The sequence below is a fragment of the Dendropsophus ebraccatus genome, chromosome 3, assembly GCF_027789765.1.
Source record: "Dendropsophus ebraccatus isolate aDenEbr1 chromosome 3, aDenEbr1.pat, whole genome shotgun sequence".
Classification (NCBI taxonomy): Eukaryota; Metazoa; Chordata; class Amphibia; order Anura; family Hylidae; genus Dendropsophus; species Dendropsophus ebraccatus.
The window spans coordinates 23,846,819-23,863,674 of record NC_091456.1 but is presented as its reverse complement, the minus strand read 5'-3'; the positions used below and the strand labels follow the sequence as shown (position 1 = coordinate 23,863,674).

The following is a 16,856-nucleotide window of genomic DNA, read 5'->3' as shown; positions in this document are numbered from 1 at the left end:
GGCTGCAGTGATCAGGGTGTAAGCCGGCGGCTGCGGTGCTCCGGGTGTGGGCGGGCGGTGGCAGCTGCGGTTCTCCGGGTGCGGGCGTGCGGTCCCACTCCGACCTGCAGGAGGAGCAGCTTGCCCGGAGTGCCACTGCTCCCCTTGCAGGTCAAAGCCCAATTTTTTTTTATTTTCCTTGAAAATCGAATTTACGATTTTCAAAGAAATTTAAATCGATTCTCAAAATCTAGGCGAATTGATCGAATTAGTTCAATTAATTGCCCAGCCCTACCTCATAGTTCTCCATTTCCCATTTTACCCTCCCCCGTGTACAGTAACAGTCCATCTATCTGCACGGGGCAATGCGGCATGTAGTCCACCCGACAGTGATCTCACTAAAGGTTCCATCTGTATGGACAACAAAACCTCCCTGCGATAGTCACAGTAATACCAAGCAACCCCCTACCCAAAGCCACCTACCTTTATTATTTTTCAGATGTCCATCTACTACCATTGGCTACTCTCCCAGATTGTGCTAAGCGATCTTGCCGAATGGCTGTATCCATGTTTGCCAGGACTCCCTAGGGTGGCATCCAACATCTCCAGCTGCCTAGAGTGAAATGCAGTTTGGGTTTGGAGGTCGTTGCCAAACCCGAACTGTTTGGCAACACTACTCCAATGGATTAATCATGGACCGGGCCCTATCTGTTTCTTTCCAATGGTCCACTAAGCTGCATAGAATGGTGACCACAAACCATACAGGCTATTACCTATACAGACATCACTAAAAAAAAACCCCAGCATAATGCACATAGAAATGCACTGAAAATCAGGGGCTGTTCAGTAATTCCTTTAGTAAAGCACCATGACCAGATGTCTAGGAAAACCATTCCCTTTGGAAAGTCACCTACCTATAAGTATGTTCTGGAAATGACGAATAAGCCTCCAGTTTGGCGGCACTAGTGTTGAGCAATCGAGCTGGCTGTTTGTCACTGATCAATGTTCAATAGAGCACCTTAGGGTGCTTGGGTGCTGTTCAAATAGAGTAATAATATAGATCTACTGTGCAGCCTGCGGAGCAAACCAGCCATGTCTGCAGCATTATCTTTACAAAGGGGGAAAAGATGTTTTATTATGCCGTGCGAGGCTGCGAGAGGGGCAGCAACTAGTCATCTGGGCAGGGAGAAGCTTGTGACTAGTCATGGCCCTGTCAAGGCGCAGTGCGGGGATGATTGACAGGCAGAAAGGACCATTAGTGGTCTCCCTTCCTGTCAATCATCCCCGTACTGCGTTCTGACTGGCAGAGAGCCATGATTATTCACAAGCTGCTTCCGCCCAGATGACTAGTTGCTGCCCATCTCCCGGCCTTGCACGGCATAATAAAACATCTTATGCTGGTATCCTCCGCTAGCTGCACAGTAGATCTATGCTCTGATACTGGGATATCAGCACAATTGTGTTTATTAGTTACCTTTCAACTGGGAGGTGCGGTCCGCAGTATACAGTCTGTGCACAGACCATATATAGCAGACCTCTGAATGGCTCCTTAGTGTAGGGAATAGTTTAAGTAGCTTGGCAGGCCAGTGAACCAGACACCCTCCCCTCTGCCTAGTAGGGGGTAGCTGGTTAAATGCTCGAGTCTCCTCTTGACTTTATTGGGGTTTGTTACTCGAGTCGAGCACTTGAAAAATGCTCAACTTGAGTAACAAGCATGCAAGCATTTTAGTGCCGATGATAATTCATCAATATCAGGTTGGTAGGGTGATGACACCCAGAACCTCTGCCAATCACCCATAGCCACAGTGCCACCATACACAGTAAAACAGAACAGGAAGCAGGCAGCTCCATACACTGTCTAGTGGCTGTGCTGGGTTACTTCTCCAAATGGTGTCCACCACAGTGTTCCTAAAGAGATATTCCCAATTGGGTTTGTTATACCCTATTCATGGTATGTATAGGATAGGCATATCTAAGAGATTGTGGGGGCCTCCCACGATATAGAGAACAGTGACCCTGAAATCTCAGCCTTGTTATGGATAACCGGTCACTTGCCAGATGGTGATGTGTGATGCCACTGATGTAGTGGTTGGTCAGGATTTAGCTCAGCCAGATGGTAGTTTGTCGTGACGCCATTGCCATTGCCTGTCCTATTAGGGTGACACAAGCCACAGACCTTGTTACCCGTGATGAGCAAGGTGGCCAAGTTTACCTGGTTACACCTGTGCTGTGAGAGAGTACGTAGGCTTGTAGCAACTTTGCTCTATCCGGATCAGTTCCTATTGTTTCAGGATACTGTCCTGCCCTTTTAGAAGTGTTCACGGCGTCGATTGGGGTGTTCTCTAACTTGTCCTCTCCTGAGTGGCTTAGCACTGCATACTAGGAATAGGTGTAGCTTTTGAAGAAAAAAGTCTCTGTGTCTCCCATGTGCATCTATCCACTACCACACACTAGACTAGACTACACTGGACTGACTAAGTGTAGGCGTGTACTTCCTTTCCCAATGTTACAAATTCCTACAGGAGGTGTAATGTCCCCTGTGAGTGGTGGAGAAGAAAGTGTAAAGAGAAAAAATTAATAGGGATAGGTGGAGAACTTAGGTACTACTTCATTACCACGTTTACTTGAAGTACAGACTTTTGCAAGCGGTGTAAAAACTACATGCATATACGGCAGAGGTTAATTCATTCTCTATGGAGCTGACAAAGTGAGACAAATGCAGCTTTTGGACCCTCCTTGGTCTCTTAGTTATACCCTATTCAGTCCATACTGTGAATTGGTCATAGCTACCCCAGAAGTTAATAATATCCCATCTGTTACTGTTGCCTTTCTGACGGATCTGTATAGACAATCCCTTTGAACAGATATTCCTGATGAATGGAGAACAGACAGAAGTTATGGTGCGTTTATTCATAGATTTATCTGACAGATTTTTGAAGCCATAGCCAGGAACAGAGTATAAACAGAGAAAAGGTCATAAAGGAAAGACTGAGATTTTTCCTCTTTTCAAATCCATTCCTGGCTTTGGCTTCCAAAATCTGTCAGATATGTCTCTCAGTGTAAATGCACCATTATACCCATACAGTGGCGGATTAAATGTACCCTGGGCCCCGGGCTGTCCACCCAACCTGCACCCCCCCCCCTCCCCGGTCAATCCTCCCATATTATATTCCGCTACTGCCCCCCCCCCCCTGCTGGCCCCAATAAACATAATGTTTGGTCCCTTGCTACAAGTAAGCATTGCCCACCCCACCTCCACTGCCCCCAATAAACATATTGCCACTTGTTCACCCACTGTTGCCCCCAATAAACATATTGCCACCTGGTTTCCTGCTGTTGCCCCCCCCCCCCAAAAGGTCAGAGCTGCACAGAGGTTGTCAGGAGAGGAGGGTGCTGATCTTATAGGGGAGGTCACGGAAGCACAGAGGATGTCAGGAGAGGAGGGTGCTGATCTTATAGGGGAGGTCACAGCTGCACAGAGGATGTCAGGAGAGGAGGGGCTGATCTTATAGGGGAGGTCACAGCAGCACAGAGGATGTCAGGAGAGGAGGGTGCTGATCTTATAGGGGAGGTCACAGCAGCACAGAGGATGTCAGGAGAGGAGGGGCTGATCTTATAGTGGAGGTCACAGCAGCACAGAGGATGTCAGGAGAGGATGGTGCTGATCTTATAGGGAATTCACAGCAGCACAGAGGATGTCAGGAGAGGAGGGTGATGATCTTTTAGGGGAGGTCACAGCAGCACAGGATGTCAGGAGAGGAGGGTGCTGATCTTATAGGGGAGGTCGCAGGGTCCTAGCAGCACAGAGGATGTCAGGAAAGGAGGGTGCTGATCTTATAGGGGAGGTCACAGCATCCCAGCAGCACAGAGGATGTCAGGAGAGGAGGGTGCAGATCTTATAGGGGAGGTCACAGCAGCACAGAGGATGTCAGGAGAGGAGGGTGCTGGTCTTGTAGGGGAGGTCACAGCAGCACAGAGGATGTCAGAAGAGGAGGTTGCTAATCCTACAGGAGAGGTTCCAGCAGCACAGAGGATGTCAGGAGAGGAGGGTGCTGATCTCATAGGAGAGGTCCCAGCAGCACAGAGGATGCCAGGAGAGGAGGGTGCTGATCTTATAGGAGAGGTCCCAGCAGCACAGAGGATGTCAGGAGAGGAGGGCGCTGATCTTATAGGGGAGGTCACAGCAACACAGAGGATGTCAGGAGAGGAGGGTGCTGATCTTATAGGGGAAGTCGCAGGGTCACAGCAGCACAGAGGATGTCAGGAAAGGAGGGTGCTGATCTTATAGGGGAGGTCACAGCAGCACAGAGAATGTCAGCTGGCCCCCTCTTCCTAACTTATAGATGGACTCCCTCTTCCCCCTTATAGCTGGCTCCCTCATAGATGGTCCCCCTCTTCCCCCCCCCCCACCCCTTATAGATGGTGTCCCCCCTCCCCCCCCCCCCCCCCCCGTGCACAGCAGATAACACAAAAAAAACAACAAAACACAACCTGCCATCCGTTGCCCCGTCGAGCCTCTCGCCTCCTGGTCTGTCCCCGGGTGATGTGCGGCTGCCGGGGGCGTCCCGTCCTATCACCCAGCAGCTTTACTGCAGGCAGATCATGTCAGACTAATCTCATTGATTTCTTTGATTATGTCACAAATGTGCTGGATGAAGGTGGTGCCGTGGCTATCGCCTGGATTTAAGCAAAGCCTTTGATACAGTTCAACCTAAAGAGCTGATAGAGAAGTTAAGTGCCTTTAACACAGGCGCTTATTGGCCAAGAATGTCGCTAGAAACACTCCGGCGGTCTATAATCGGCCTTAAGGACTGGGCCAGTTGTCACGTTTTCGTTTTTTCCTCCTCGCCTTCTAAGACCCATAACTCTTTCATTATTCCACCTACAGGGCCATGTGAGGGCTTGTTCTTTTTCAGAAACAAGTGTACTTTGTAATCTTTTTTTAAATCTGCCATAAAATGAATGATGGAACCCCCAAAATATTTATGGGGTGAACTTGGGTCAAAAAACGCGATTCTGCAAATTTTGGAGGGGGTGTTCCATGTTTACGTAATGCACTTTATGGTAAAACGGGCATTTTTTCTTTATTCTATAGGTCAGTCTGAAAACAGCGATATGCAGGTTTACTAGGTTTTCTAACATTTTACTATTTTTATTAGCAGTAAAACTTTTTTTTGCAAATAGGCATTTTTACAATGGCCCTATTGTAACTCCTATATCACATTTATTTTTTCACCTACGGGGCCGTATGAGGAGTCATTTTTTGCGTCATGATCTCTAGTTTTTATTAGTAACATTTTTTTCTAGTTCAAAGGTATTGATTGCTTTTTATAAATTTTTTTTATATATAAAATGTAATTAAAAAAAAGCAATCGCTGCATTTTTTTTACCGCTTTTTGTTCACACCGTTCACCGTGCGGGAATAATTTGTTTTATTTTAATAGATCAGACAATTACGCACGCTATGGTATATTATATGTTAATAAGCTTTAGCGATCGCTGCGTTTAAGATGTTAATGGCGGGCGGCCGCACGATCGCGGCAGACCGCCATTGAGGGTGAGGTCCTGGTTGCAGACAGCTTGCTCCATAACCCGGGACCCTGGCAGGGCGTACATTAACGCCCTCCTGCATTAAGACACAGGCAGTGGGGGCGTAAATCTACACTCAACAGTCGTTAAGGGGTTAAAGGGTTTGAGCAAACCTGTCAAAATGTTTGGGTTCGGCATCATTAGTTGAACCATTTTAACAGGTTTGCTCAACACTATTAGTTAATCTTATAAAACGGATTTAAAGCATTAAAAAATATAACTAAATGGGGAAATTTATCAAGAACTCTGCGCTTAATTTTAGGCGAATAATTGGATTTTTTGCGCATTTATGGTCTATATATTAAGTTCTATTTATGAGCCAGTATTCGACAGGCGAATATTTTTTAAACTATTTTTTTAATGCCTTTTGACTATTCCTCCAAATATTCGCATAATCCAGAATTTGTGCCCAATTTATCATTTGCGACTTTATAAAAAGTTGCAAAAACTGGTGCAGGCCTATGTCTGGTCAGTACCAGGTGAATTTGTTTGCAACTTTTTTTGCAACCTTTTTACTTAGACACATTTACAAATCACAAACAATCTATTAGAACAAAATAAACGCCAACCCACCTTAAAATAGTCACACACATTAGACTCCTTAGTAAATGTCCCCCAAAGTATATAAAGTGTTAAAAGGGTACGCTTATATGGGCTTAATCCATGTGGATTTGGATTGGGAAACTGCAGATTTTCATCATATTGAGAATAAGGGACAGTAATAAAATTGTCATTGTAATCAATACAAAACACAACACATCTAAATGTCTGTTTATTGAGTAAAGAAAGTGCAGTATAATTAAGGGAAGAGGAGTAATACATGGCATGTACACATATTATTAATCCAAAGTATTACAGAGCAACCGCAGCATAGGTAGAACCATTCCAGCCGACGTTCGATCCACTTACATCAAGGAAGGTGATGTAAACCCTGAAAAAGACAATGGATATGTGTAAAAACAGCTGTATAAGTCAATGGAAAAGATCAGTACAAAATCAAACAGGGTAATGCTGTGTGTACACAAATCGATAATTCGCCCAATCAATCGTTTAACGATTTTGAAGCAACGATTTGGTTTTTATAACGATTATAAAGCGTTTAGACGAATAAATTGTTAGAAAAATCGTTAGAAAATTCGTAATAAAAATCGTTATTGTGATCGTTTTTGAGATCGCTTAAGCCCATCTTTCACATAGGGTGAATCTTTGAAAGACTGTTTACACAAAGCAATCTGCAAATTTTTAGCGATCGTTGGCTGTGTTTACACGAGTTGATTATCACTCAAATGCCATCGTTTATGCGAAAATTCGAACGATAATCGTTTCGTGTAAGCGCAGCATAAAACTAGCCCAGTACTCTAACCTCTGAACGTGAGGAATTTGACAATACAGAAATTTGATCAGTGCTACTTCAGTAATCCTACATAAGGCTCAAATAGTGCGGTCTATGCGCACCCAACACTGTCCAACATAAAACCTAAAAAAACAATTGCGGATGCAAGACCAGTATATATAAATTTACTTTATTGTTTACATATCAGAGAGTGAAACTATTTTTAAAAAAAGATACATCACATGGGGGCTAGAGCTAATACAAATCCCCATAAAAACGGTGGATTGACAAGGTTCTTACATGTAAAATATAACATCACAGAGCAAATAGCAATAGAAAATGATGAACCTATATATGTACTGGGCACTGGGCTGGTACAGCATGCAATAAATAAATATAACTCACAGTGAGAATACAGAAATAAATAAATACCATCCTCCTATGATACAAAATTACCCATACGTGTCCTTAGTTCATATATCCACCTCACCGTACACCCGACGCACGTTTCGCTTGTTGCTTTATCGAGGGTGATGTCCCAAGTACTGAGCTCAGATCTTATAAACCCCATACAACCAATCAAACACATACCCATCATGTGAATCACATAGCACAATCAGTAACACCGAAAAACCGGAAATGATGTCACTTGGTCACATGACCAGACTTCATCACATGATAAGTTATTATTCATATATCCAAATTATTGCTGTATACATAATCATTATACCCCCTTCTGCTTCCCTCCTTCACCCCTCATATCGCAATCCTCTCATTTCTAAGTAACCTTAGTATCTTGGTTCCTGCATCCACAATCCACATCGTAAAACCGGAAATGACGCGCACCACGTGACCACATCACATGACCGCGTCATCCCCGGAAGCCCGGCGCCGGAACTGCCACTCAACGAGCGTCATCCGGAGCAAGGTTGTATATGCGGTCATGTGACGTCCCGCACGGTCAGCTGACCAGCCGGGAGTCACATGACCGCATACAATGTAAACATGGTCCTATACCAAATAAAAACATACCAATTTAAAGTCTGCATACTGCATCGTATGTATAATATAGAAGAAAAACAATGTATATATACCCAAAAGAAACCCTAAAGTGAGAAATAAAAAGAGTAGTGGGACATATCAATGTGACAGTGCCAACAAAAGTGCAATCGTGCAAAGTGCTAAAAAGTGCTAAAAAGTGCTAACAAACGTGTCAAACCAAAGAAAGTGCCACATAATACTTACCTATTTAAGATAAAATACATGTAATAAAATCGCATATGTAATTAGTTATATATACCCAAAACCTGTGTATCATTGTAGACATAAATGTCTATACCATAAAAATAATCAATAAACATACAAAAACATATATGTATATATATGAATAAAAATAAAAATAAAAAATAAATAAATAGGATATATATAAAATATATATATATATATAATATAATAATAAAAAAGTAATGAATGAAAAATAAAAATAAAAAATAAATAATAATAAAAAATAAATGAAAATAAAAATAATAATAAATATAAAAATAAAAAAATATAAATAAAAAAAATGAAAAATAAAAAATAAATAATAAAAATAATAATAAATAATAAATAATAAATAATACTAATAATGAATAATAAATGAATAATAGATAGATAGTAAATAATAAATAATAAATGCAGAAAATAAATAATGAATATATTGAGACTGTGAGTGAGAAAAATATGTATATATGTGTATGGTGAAATGTGAACACCGTGTGAAATAATATAAAGGTAAAAGTGTATGTATGATAAAGTGCTTATATTCATAATGAAAGTGGTGTGAGTGCCCAAGTGTATGTGTAAATATTGATAACATGATTAAAGATGTGCCCAAGGTAAATGTAGACTTGTGGATTGTTACACCAACATATCCCAGAAATGTATATATATACATACTGTGTAATGAAATACATCTTCTGCAACCAAGTGTGGTAGTACAATGCATGACCATTTTTGGATTACTAAGATACTAAGGTTACTTAGAAATGAGAGGATTGCGATATGAGGGGTGAAGGAGGGAAGCAGAAGGGGGTATAATGATTATGTATACAGCAATAATTTGGATATATGAATAATAACTTATCATGTGATGAAGTCTGGTCATGTGACCAAGTGACATCATTTCCGGTTTTTCGGTGTTACTGATTGTGCTATGTGATTCACATGATGGGTATGTGTTTGATTGGTTGTATGGGGTTTATAAGATCTGAGCTCAGTACTTGGGACATCACCCTCGATAAAGCAACAAGCGAAACGTGCGTCGGGTGTATGGTGAGGTGGATATATGAACTAAGGACACGTATGGGTAATTTTGTATCATAGGAGGATGGTATTTATTTATTTCTGTATTCTCACTGTGAGTTATATTTATTTATTGCATGCTGTACCAGCCCAGTGCCCAGTACATATATAGGTTCATCATTTTCTATTGCTATTTGCTCTGTGATGTTATATTTTACATGTAAGAACCTTGTCAATCCACCGTTTTTATGGGGATTTGTATTAGCTCTAGCCCCCATGTGATGTATCTTTTTTTAAAAATAGTTTCACTCTCTGATATGTAAACAATAAAGTAAATTTATATATACTGGTCTTGCATCCGCAATTGTTTTTTTAGGTTTTATGTTGGACAGTGCTACTTTAGGCAGCATGGTAAGCGAGTATATTTAGTTCTAGCATTACAGAACACAATACACCCCTGCTCCTTACTGACAGACCTCTCCCATGTTGATTTTTGATAGCAGCTGTTGGCAGAGAAAGACATAGCAACGAGTGCTAAACATGTTTGAGTTCCTGTCAGTATTATGTGGCAGATAACATGTTATATTGGCAGGTGGACTGATGTGGTATTACATATTTAGAGGCCAGGCATGATGGGAGTTGTAGTTTTGCAACAGCTGGAAAGCCAAGGTTCCCTACCCCTGCTCTAGTTGATTATTTAGAATCTCTGCTGCCACCTCTGTCAATGTCAGGAACTGTCCAGAGCAGTGGCAAATCCCCATAGAAAACCTCTCCTGCTCTGGACAATTCCAGTCATGGACAGAGGTGGCAGCAGAGAGCACTGTGTCATATTGAAAAGTATACACCATTTCTTGCAGGACATAAAGAGGCTGATAAGTACGGGAAGACTGGAGATTTTTAAATAGAAGTAAATTACAAATCTGTATAACTTTCTGAGACCAGTTGATTTAAAAGAAAAAGATTCTTTTTAGTGTCAAGTATATATTTTTATACTGATCAGAGCCACGGTATAAACCATTCTGGGCAGGCCATATTGCCTGAGCTTTCTGCAGATATTCTCTACAGCAAGCCCCCATGGACATAACAAACAGTAGACTGCAGAGTTGTCTATTGGTTTAATGAAAAGAGTTTAAAGGGGTTATCCAGTGCTACAAAAACATGGCCACTTTCCCCCTACTGTTGTCTCCAGTTTGGGTCGGGTTTTGAAACTCAGTTCCATTGAAGTAAATGGAGCTTAATTGCAAACCACACCTGAACTGGAGACAACAGTAGGGGGAAAAGTGGCCATGTTTTTATAGCGTTGGATAACCCCTTTTAAGGTACACTTTTACAGAGGTCACTGCCTGTGTTGATAAGAAGGAAACTGCTGAAAAGTGATCTGTATAGAACATGAAGTGACAGCTTATTATTAGGCTTAGTGGCTAGAATAAAATCTGCAAGATTTCAGGATTATAGACTTCTATAGAGGGCTAAAAACACCAGAAAAAAACACCGGAGGAGATTTATCAAACATGGTGTAAAGTGAAACTGGCTCAGTTGCCCCTAGCAACCAATCAGATTCCACTTTTCTAACCTCACAGACTTTTTGGAAAATGAAAGGTGGAATCTGATTGGTTGCTAGGGGCAACTAAGACAATTCTACTTTACACCAGTTTAGTAAATCTCCCCCATCATGTCTATATTCATATTGCTGTTTTTTTCTCCTAATTTTTCAAAAGTAAACCAGGGATCACATGATCCACGAATCACATGACTTATCCTGAAAATAACACCGGGGATAAAACACCAGAGATAAAAGCGCCTATACTAATTTAAAGGAAAATGAGAAAACTACCAACCAAATCTTAAAATAAGCACCAAATCTCAAAACAAGCAGGAAAAACTACAGGAAAATAATGCAGAGCAAAATTTGTGTCTGCGGGAAGCCTGAAGAAATATGTCTGCAGTAGGTATAGAAGGTGACACTTGCCTTTCGGGGGGTATTCGCAGCTGCTTCTCCAGAAACTCGCCCAGTATCTTGGAGTAATTTTCGTTCCTTGGACCACCCGTCTTCCCAATGCTTTGCAGACTGCACAGGCCACAGGGATCTTTTGTTCCAGCAAAAATCATTTGTTGATTGGTGTGAATAATCACTGCGAAGGCCTATAGATGACACAACCATATACTGTAAGTCTGTGCAGTCCTAAACTAAAGGTGGTCACACTATGTCCATGTGGGAATGTAAGAAGTGAGTGTACATAAATATGTGTCTTTGTGTATATATGTATATATGTTGCAGTGAAATGATAGAATCCAGGGATTTGATCAAATCCTGGGAAATGATGGAATGAACGCGCCGTTGCATCATTTAACTCGGGATTTGATCAAATCAGTGAATCCTTTCAGGGAAATGATGGAATGAACTATCGAGGAGTCGCCCAGAACTACGTCCGGTGGCGGAGGTGGACAGGCGAGAAGAGCGGCACACCTCCCGGGCAGGCATATGGCAGCGGGGCGGACAGGAACTCCAGGCAGGCATATGGCGGCGGAGGCGGACAGGGGAGCAGAGCGGCACACATCCCTGGCAGGCATATGGTGGCAGGGTGGACGGGACTAAAGGCAGGCATTGGCAGGCATACGGAATTGGGGGCGGATGGGGGAGCAGAGCAGACGGCCGAGGGAGCAGAGAGGCGATACAGTAAGCGAATTCCATGTCGCAAGGGGAAATTATAGAGTTCATTCCATCATTTCCCTGAAAGGGGTCAGTGATTTGATCAATTCCCTAAAGAAATTATGTAACGGTCAAAAATTTATTAAAAATTGTAACTTGGTATACAAGCAAGATTTGGTAATACGAGTCCCCTGTGTCCCCATCCTGATTCTGCACTGGGTAGAAAGCCTTTTCATTGTAACCCACTGCTACCTTATCAACTCTGTTGGTAAACGGTAGAGATCTGCGAACCAGAAATCCGAAAAGTCCACTCATCTCTAGTGATCGGACGCCTTTCGGCTCTCCTCTGCTGCCCGTCCACATCACCGCTGTTTTCCTCTGGCCTCTATATTAACCCCTTTCATGATAGCTGCTCCAGGCAGCCGACCCCAGCACCAGGTTTGTAGCCACCTGGGGATTTGTATGTGTGGGAGAGTTAACTGATTAACCCTTTCCTTCCAGATACATTGTTCTTTATTGATACAGAACACTTTACCATATTTTTTGGGTTATGGAACAAACCATTATTTTTTAGGGTAAAATTGGCTTTGATATACAAGTGATTTGGATTACAAGCTTGTTCCCAAAACGAATTGTGATCGTAAACCAAGGTTTCACTGTATAGAGAGTCTGCAAATACAGAATATATTTGTACTGCGTGTACTGAGTGGTGATCAAAATGGTTGCAAAAGTGCCCTTGAGTTTGAAAAGGCGATAAGAATTTACATTTGCAACAAGCCCCATGTATAAAAAAAGATTTAAAAAAATATATATTCTGAATCATAGACGCACTATATGCTAGGCACGTCTGGTGGACCTCTCCACTTATGTAAGTGTAGAGACAGCTTGTGGATCCCTGCACCAACTACAAGTGATATATACAATGATTATACTATGCATCGCCTGGCACTATACCCCTCAACCCCGTGTGCCACATACAGTGTAATGCACACTACTCCAATCAGCACCACACACCATGAAGACAGATGAGCCCCCGTAGAGCAGGACCTGGGGGGTGAATGGGTGGAAGGAGAGCTACACAAGTGAACAGATTACATCATAGCTCTGCAACAATGTATAATACAATCATGTCATATATATGTTATATATACTGTATTAGATATAGTGTGTCAGATATAGTATGTCAGTCCAGCTCCATTTGAACTGATCCTATTGATTTGAATGGCATAATTCATAATATCCAGCACATCCATTTAGACCCAGATCATTGGACAGGAGAACACATCTTGCACAGTTCCTCCATACGTCTTGTCCGACTACTGGCTACTGTTATTTTATTTATGAAAGAAAAAGGATAGAAAGCTTGATGACGACCAATGCATTTTTGTTATCAGTTAAAACAGCTGAGTGCAATGGATATATGTGCACCCAAACTAATACATTGTAAGGATAATGTACATGCTACGTGGTCTATAACAGCAATCTTTTATAACAACATTTTGCTTTTTTACCCTTTATTGTATTGTAACCAAAATCATATTACACCATGCCTTTATAAAGGTGGAATAAAGGAATTAAAGGGGTACTCCAGCAAAAATCTTTTTTTTCTTTCAAATCAACTGGTTTCAGAAAGTTATATAGATTTGTAATTTACTTCTATTTTAAAATCTCCAGTCTTCCAGTACTTATCAGCTGCTGTATGTCCTGCAGGATGTGGTGTACTCTTTCCAGTCTGACACAGTGCTCTCTGCTGCCACCTCTGTCCTTGACAGGAACTGTCCAGAGCAGGAGAGGTGTTCTATGGGGATTTGCTACTGATCTGGACAGTTCCTGTCTGGAACAGAGTTGGCAGCAGAGAGCACTGTGTCACACTGGAAAGAACACACACCACTTCCTGCAGAACATACAGCAGCTCATAAGTATTGGAAAAGTTTATTTGAAAGAAAAAGATTCTCACCGGAGTATGCCTTTAACATGCTAGTGGGATCACAACCTTAAATTGCTAAATTATTTCTATTCGCCATTTGAAACTGCTCCATCTTATGGTGAGTTTACACAGAGAGATTTATCTGACAGATTTTTTAAGCCAAAGCCAGGAACAGACTATAAACACAAAACAGGTCATAAAGGAAAGCCTGAGATTTCTCCTCTTCTCATATCCATTCCTGGCTTTGGCTTCAAAAATCTGTCAGATAAATATCTCTGTGTAAACACACCATAAGGATCTATTTACACAGAAATATTATCTGATAGATTATCTGCCAAAGATTTGAAGCCAAAGCCAGGAACAGACTATAAACAGAGATCAGGTCATAAAGAAAAGTCTGAGATTTCTCCTCTTTTCAAATCCATTTCTGGCTTTGGCTTCAAATCTTTGGCAGATAATCTGTCAGATAATCTTTCTGTGTAAATGGACGCTTATCACTACTAATAGTTTCCACAGAAAGTCATTCAACAAAATATGTACCTGAAATAAATCACACCTCTCGCTTTATTCCACCCAACATTAATACTACATTATATGACAAACAGGTAAAACAACTTCTTAAAGGGGTTATCCATTGTTAGAAAAACACGGCCACTTTCTTGCAAAAACAAAACGACTCGCCTCCAGTTCAAGTGTGGTTTGCAATTAAGCTCCATTCACTTCAATGGAACGGATGAGTTGCAAAACCTACACCAAACTGGAGACAGGAGTGGCGCTGTCTCTAGTGCAGGGGTAGGAAACCTTGGCTCTCCAGCTGGTGCAAAACTGCAACTCCCATCATGCCTGGACAGCCAAAGCTAAAGCTTTGGCTGTCCAGGCATGATGGGAGTTGTAGTTTTGCACCAGCTGGAGAGCCAAGGTTCCCTACCCCTGATCTAGAAGTGGCCATGTTTAACACTGGATAACCCATTGAACATGTATGAATATTAAAGGGGTTATCCAGCGCTACAAAAACATGGCCACTTTCCCCCTACTGTTGTCTCCAGATTGGGTGCAGGTTTTGAAACTCAGTTCCATTGAAGTAAATGGAGGTTAATTGCAAACTGCACCTGAACTGGAGACAACAGTAGGGGGAAAAGTGGCCATGTTTTTGTAGCGATGGATAACCTCTTTAATCTATTTTGAGCACAATCTTCGTAATGATTTTAATCCCAATTCTTACCTTAGCTGGTACATCCATGGCCTGTTCAAGTAGCTGGGAAAGGTCCGTCATGAAGTTCTGGGGTATTGCGCTCTGGCATAAATTAGTGTGCAGGGTGAATATAGGCATTATGATGGGAGAGTATATGACCGGATAAGAGACACAAAGCAACCAAAGCCGCTCTTCTCAGTCTTAGAAACAAACGGACAATGAAGCAGTATTTCACGTCCACCCCTTTAAGCACATCCTGCTCACCACCCGTGACTGTTACTTATTTACTCATATGATTTTACGCAAATCTTTTTTTTTTTTTTTTTATGGCATCAATTTGAACTGCCGACACAATTGGCAGCACATCTAAAGCATCTCTGTGTGGAGCAAAAATTACAAATAATAAAAATATCAAGGATGTGAGGGGTACATCGGGGCCTTGGGCCCACAGGAAGCCGAACCGCAACTCTGCATTAAAGGGGTACTCTGGCGAAAGTCTTTTACTTTTAGTTCAACTGGTTTCAGAAAGTTATATAGATTTGCAATTGACTTCTATTTAAAAATCTCAAGTCTTCCCATACTTATCAGCTGCTGTATGTCCTGCAGGAAGTGTGTATTCTTTCTAGTCTGCTGCCATCTCAGGAACTGTCCAGAGAAAGAGATGTTTTCTATGGGGATTTGCTACTGCTTTAGACAGTTCCTGACATGGACAGCAGTGGCAGCAGAGAGCACTGTGTCAGACTGGAAAGAATACACCACTTCCTGCAGGACATACATCAGCTCATAAGTACTGGAAGACTGGAGATTTTTTAAATAGAAGTAAATTACAAATATATGTAACTTTCTGAAACCAGCTGACCAGAAAGAAAAAGATTTTTGCCGGAGTACCCCTTTTAAAGGAGGCTCCGTATTGTTGACACCATATGCTGAAAGTTAAAGGTGTATTGCCATGACCTAAACTTTTGCATTAGCAAAATTGCTTTCTTTTGAAGTTTGGTCTCTTTCTCTTACTGTCAGGTTGACAGTGGTTGCCTAGGATCCTAACCACCGCTCTTAGGTATGAGAGTGGTGGCTGGGAGCTGGTAAGTATGTTTTTTACTTTTATTTAACCTCCCTCTGACATCCCACCTCTGGGCTTGGATTGTCCCTGGAGGAATGTGTAATGTCAGATGGAAAAACAGCAGAGCCGAGCTTATTCTCAGCACTGCTGTGTCCTATCTGCACTTCCCCCAGCCGCAAACCAGGAAGTGAGAGCGGGACATGGCAGGGCTGATCCTAAAGCTGGCACAACCCCTTTAGGCTTTGTAATAGGAATACCCCTTTATTTAAAGTGTCACTGTCGTTTAAATTATTATTATTTTTTTCTCCAGAAATCAATAGTACAGGCGATTTGAAGAAACTTTGTAATTGGGTGTATTAGCCAAAAAATACATTTTTATCATGAAAAAGCAGTTTGAACCTCTCCCCCCTGTCTTCATTGTTCTCTATGGAGAGAGGAGGGGTGGAGGGAGATAAGGCACCAACAGGACAACAAAGAGTTAATTTACAGCTACATCACCGGGCTATCTCCTCTGAGGTCAGCACTGACCACTCTGACCTCTGAATAGCAGCTTTCACACAGGTCCCGCTGTGTAATCCTTTGTTCTCTGCTGGCGGCTAATCTCCCTCCCTTCTCCATAGAACAGACAGGGCCCAACTGATGTAAACCGGTCGAGATTTCCTGATAATGAGCAGTGAATGAGAGAGAGGAGGGGGGGGGACCTGGGGAAAGTCTTTTTGAATGCAGATAATGGCAGATTTGCCTAATAAACCCAATTACAAAGCTTTAGTCTGCAAAGGTGGGGGGCTTAGAGGGACTGTTACAGGGGATTTCAATTACACAACTATTCTGAGGATATTCCTG

At 42.0% G+C, this 16,856-nt stretch overlaps 1 protein-coding gene across 1 annotated transcript; it reads right to left on the bottom strand.

Annotated features, from left to right (window-relative positions):
- Positions 1-6,339: 6,339 nt before the first annotated feature.
- Positions 6,340-15,157, bottom strand: LOC138786981 (macrophage migration inhibitory factor-like). Its single transcript, XM_069964063.1, has 3 exons — positions 14,984-15,157; positions 11,154-11,326; positions 6,340-6,499 (listed from the first exon to the last, which is right to left on the bottom strand). The coding sequence occupies exons 1-3, from the start codon at positions 15,089-15,091 to the stop codon at positions 6,421-6,423; spliced, it is 360 nt and encodes a 119-aa protein (XP_069820164.1). The 5' UTR covers positions 15,092-15,157; the 3' UTR covers positions 6,340-6,420.
- Positions 15,158-16,856: the final 1,699 nt, after the last annotated feature.

Excerpts from the sequence above, each read along its gene's own strand:
- LOC138786981 (XM_069964063.1), bottom strand. The coding sequence starts at position 15,091 with ATGCCTATATTCACCCTGCACACTAATTTATGCCAGAGCGCAATACCC. Across the intron at positions 11,327-14,983 it reads CCATGGATGTACCAGCTAAG|GCCTTCGCAGTGATTATTCA; the intron begins GTAAGAATTGGG and ends TGTCATCTATAG. Across the intron at positions 6,500-11,153 it reads CTGCGAATACCCCCCGAAAG|GGTTTACATCACCTTCCTTG; the intron begins GCAAGTGTCACC and ends TGTCTTTTTCAG.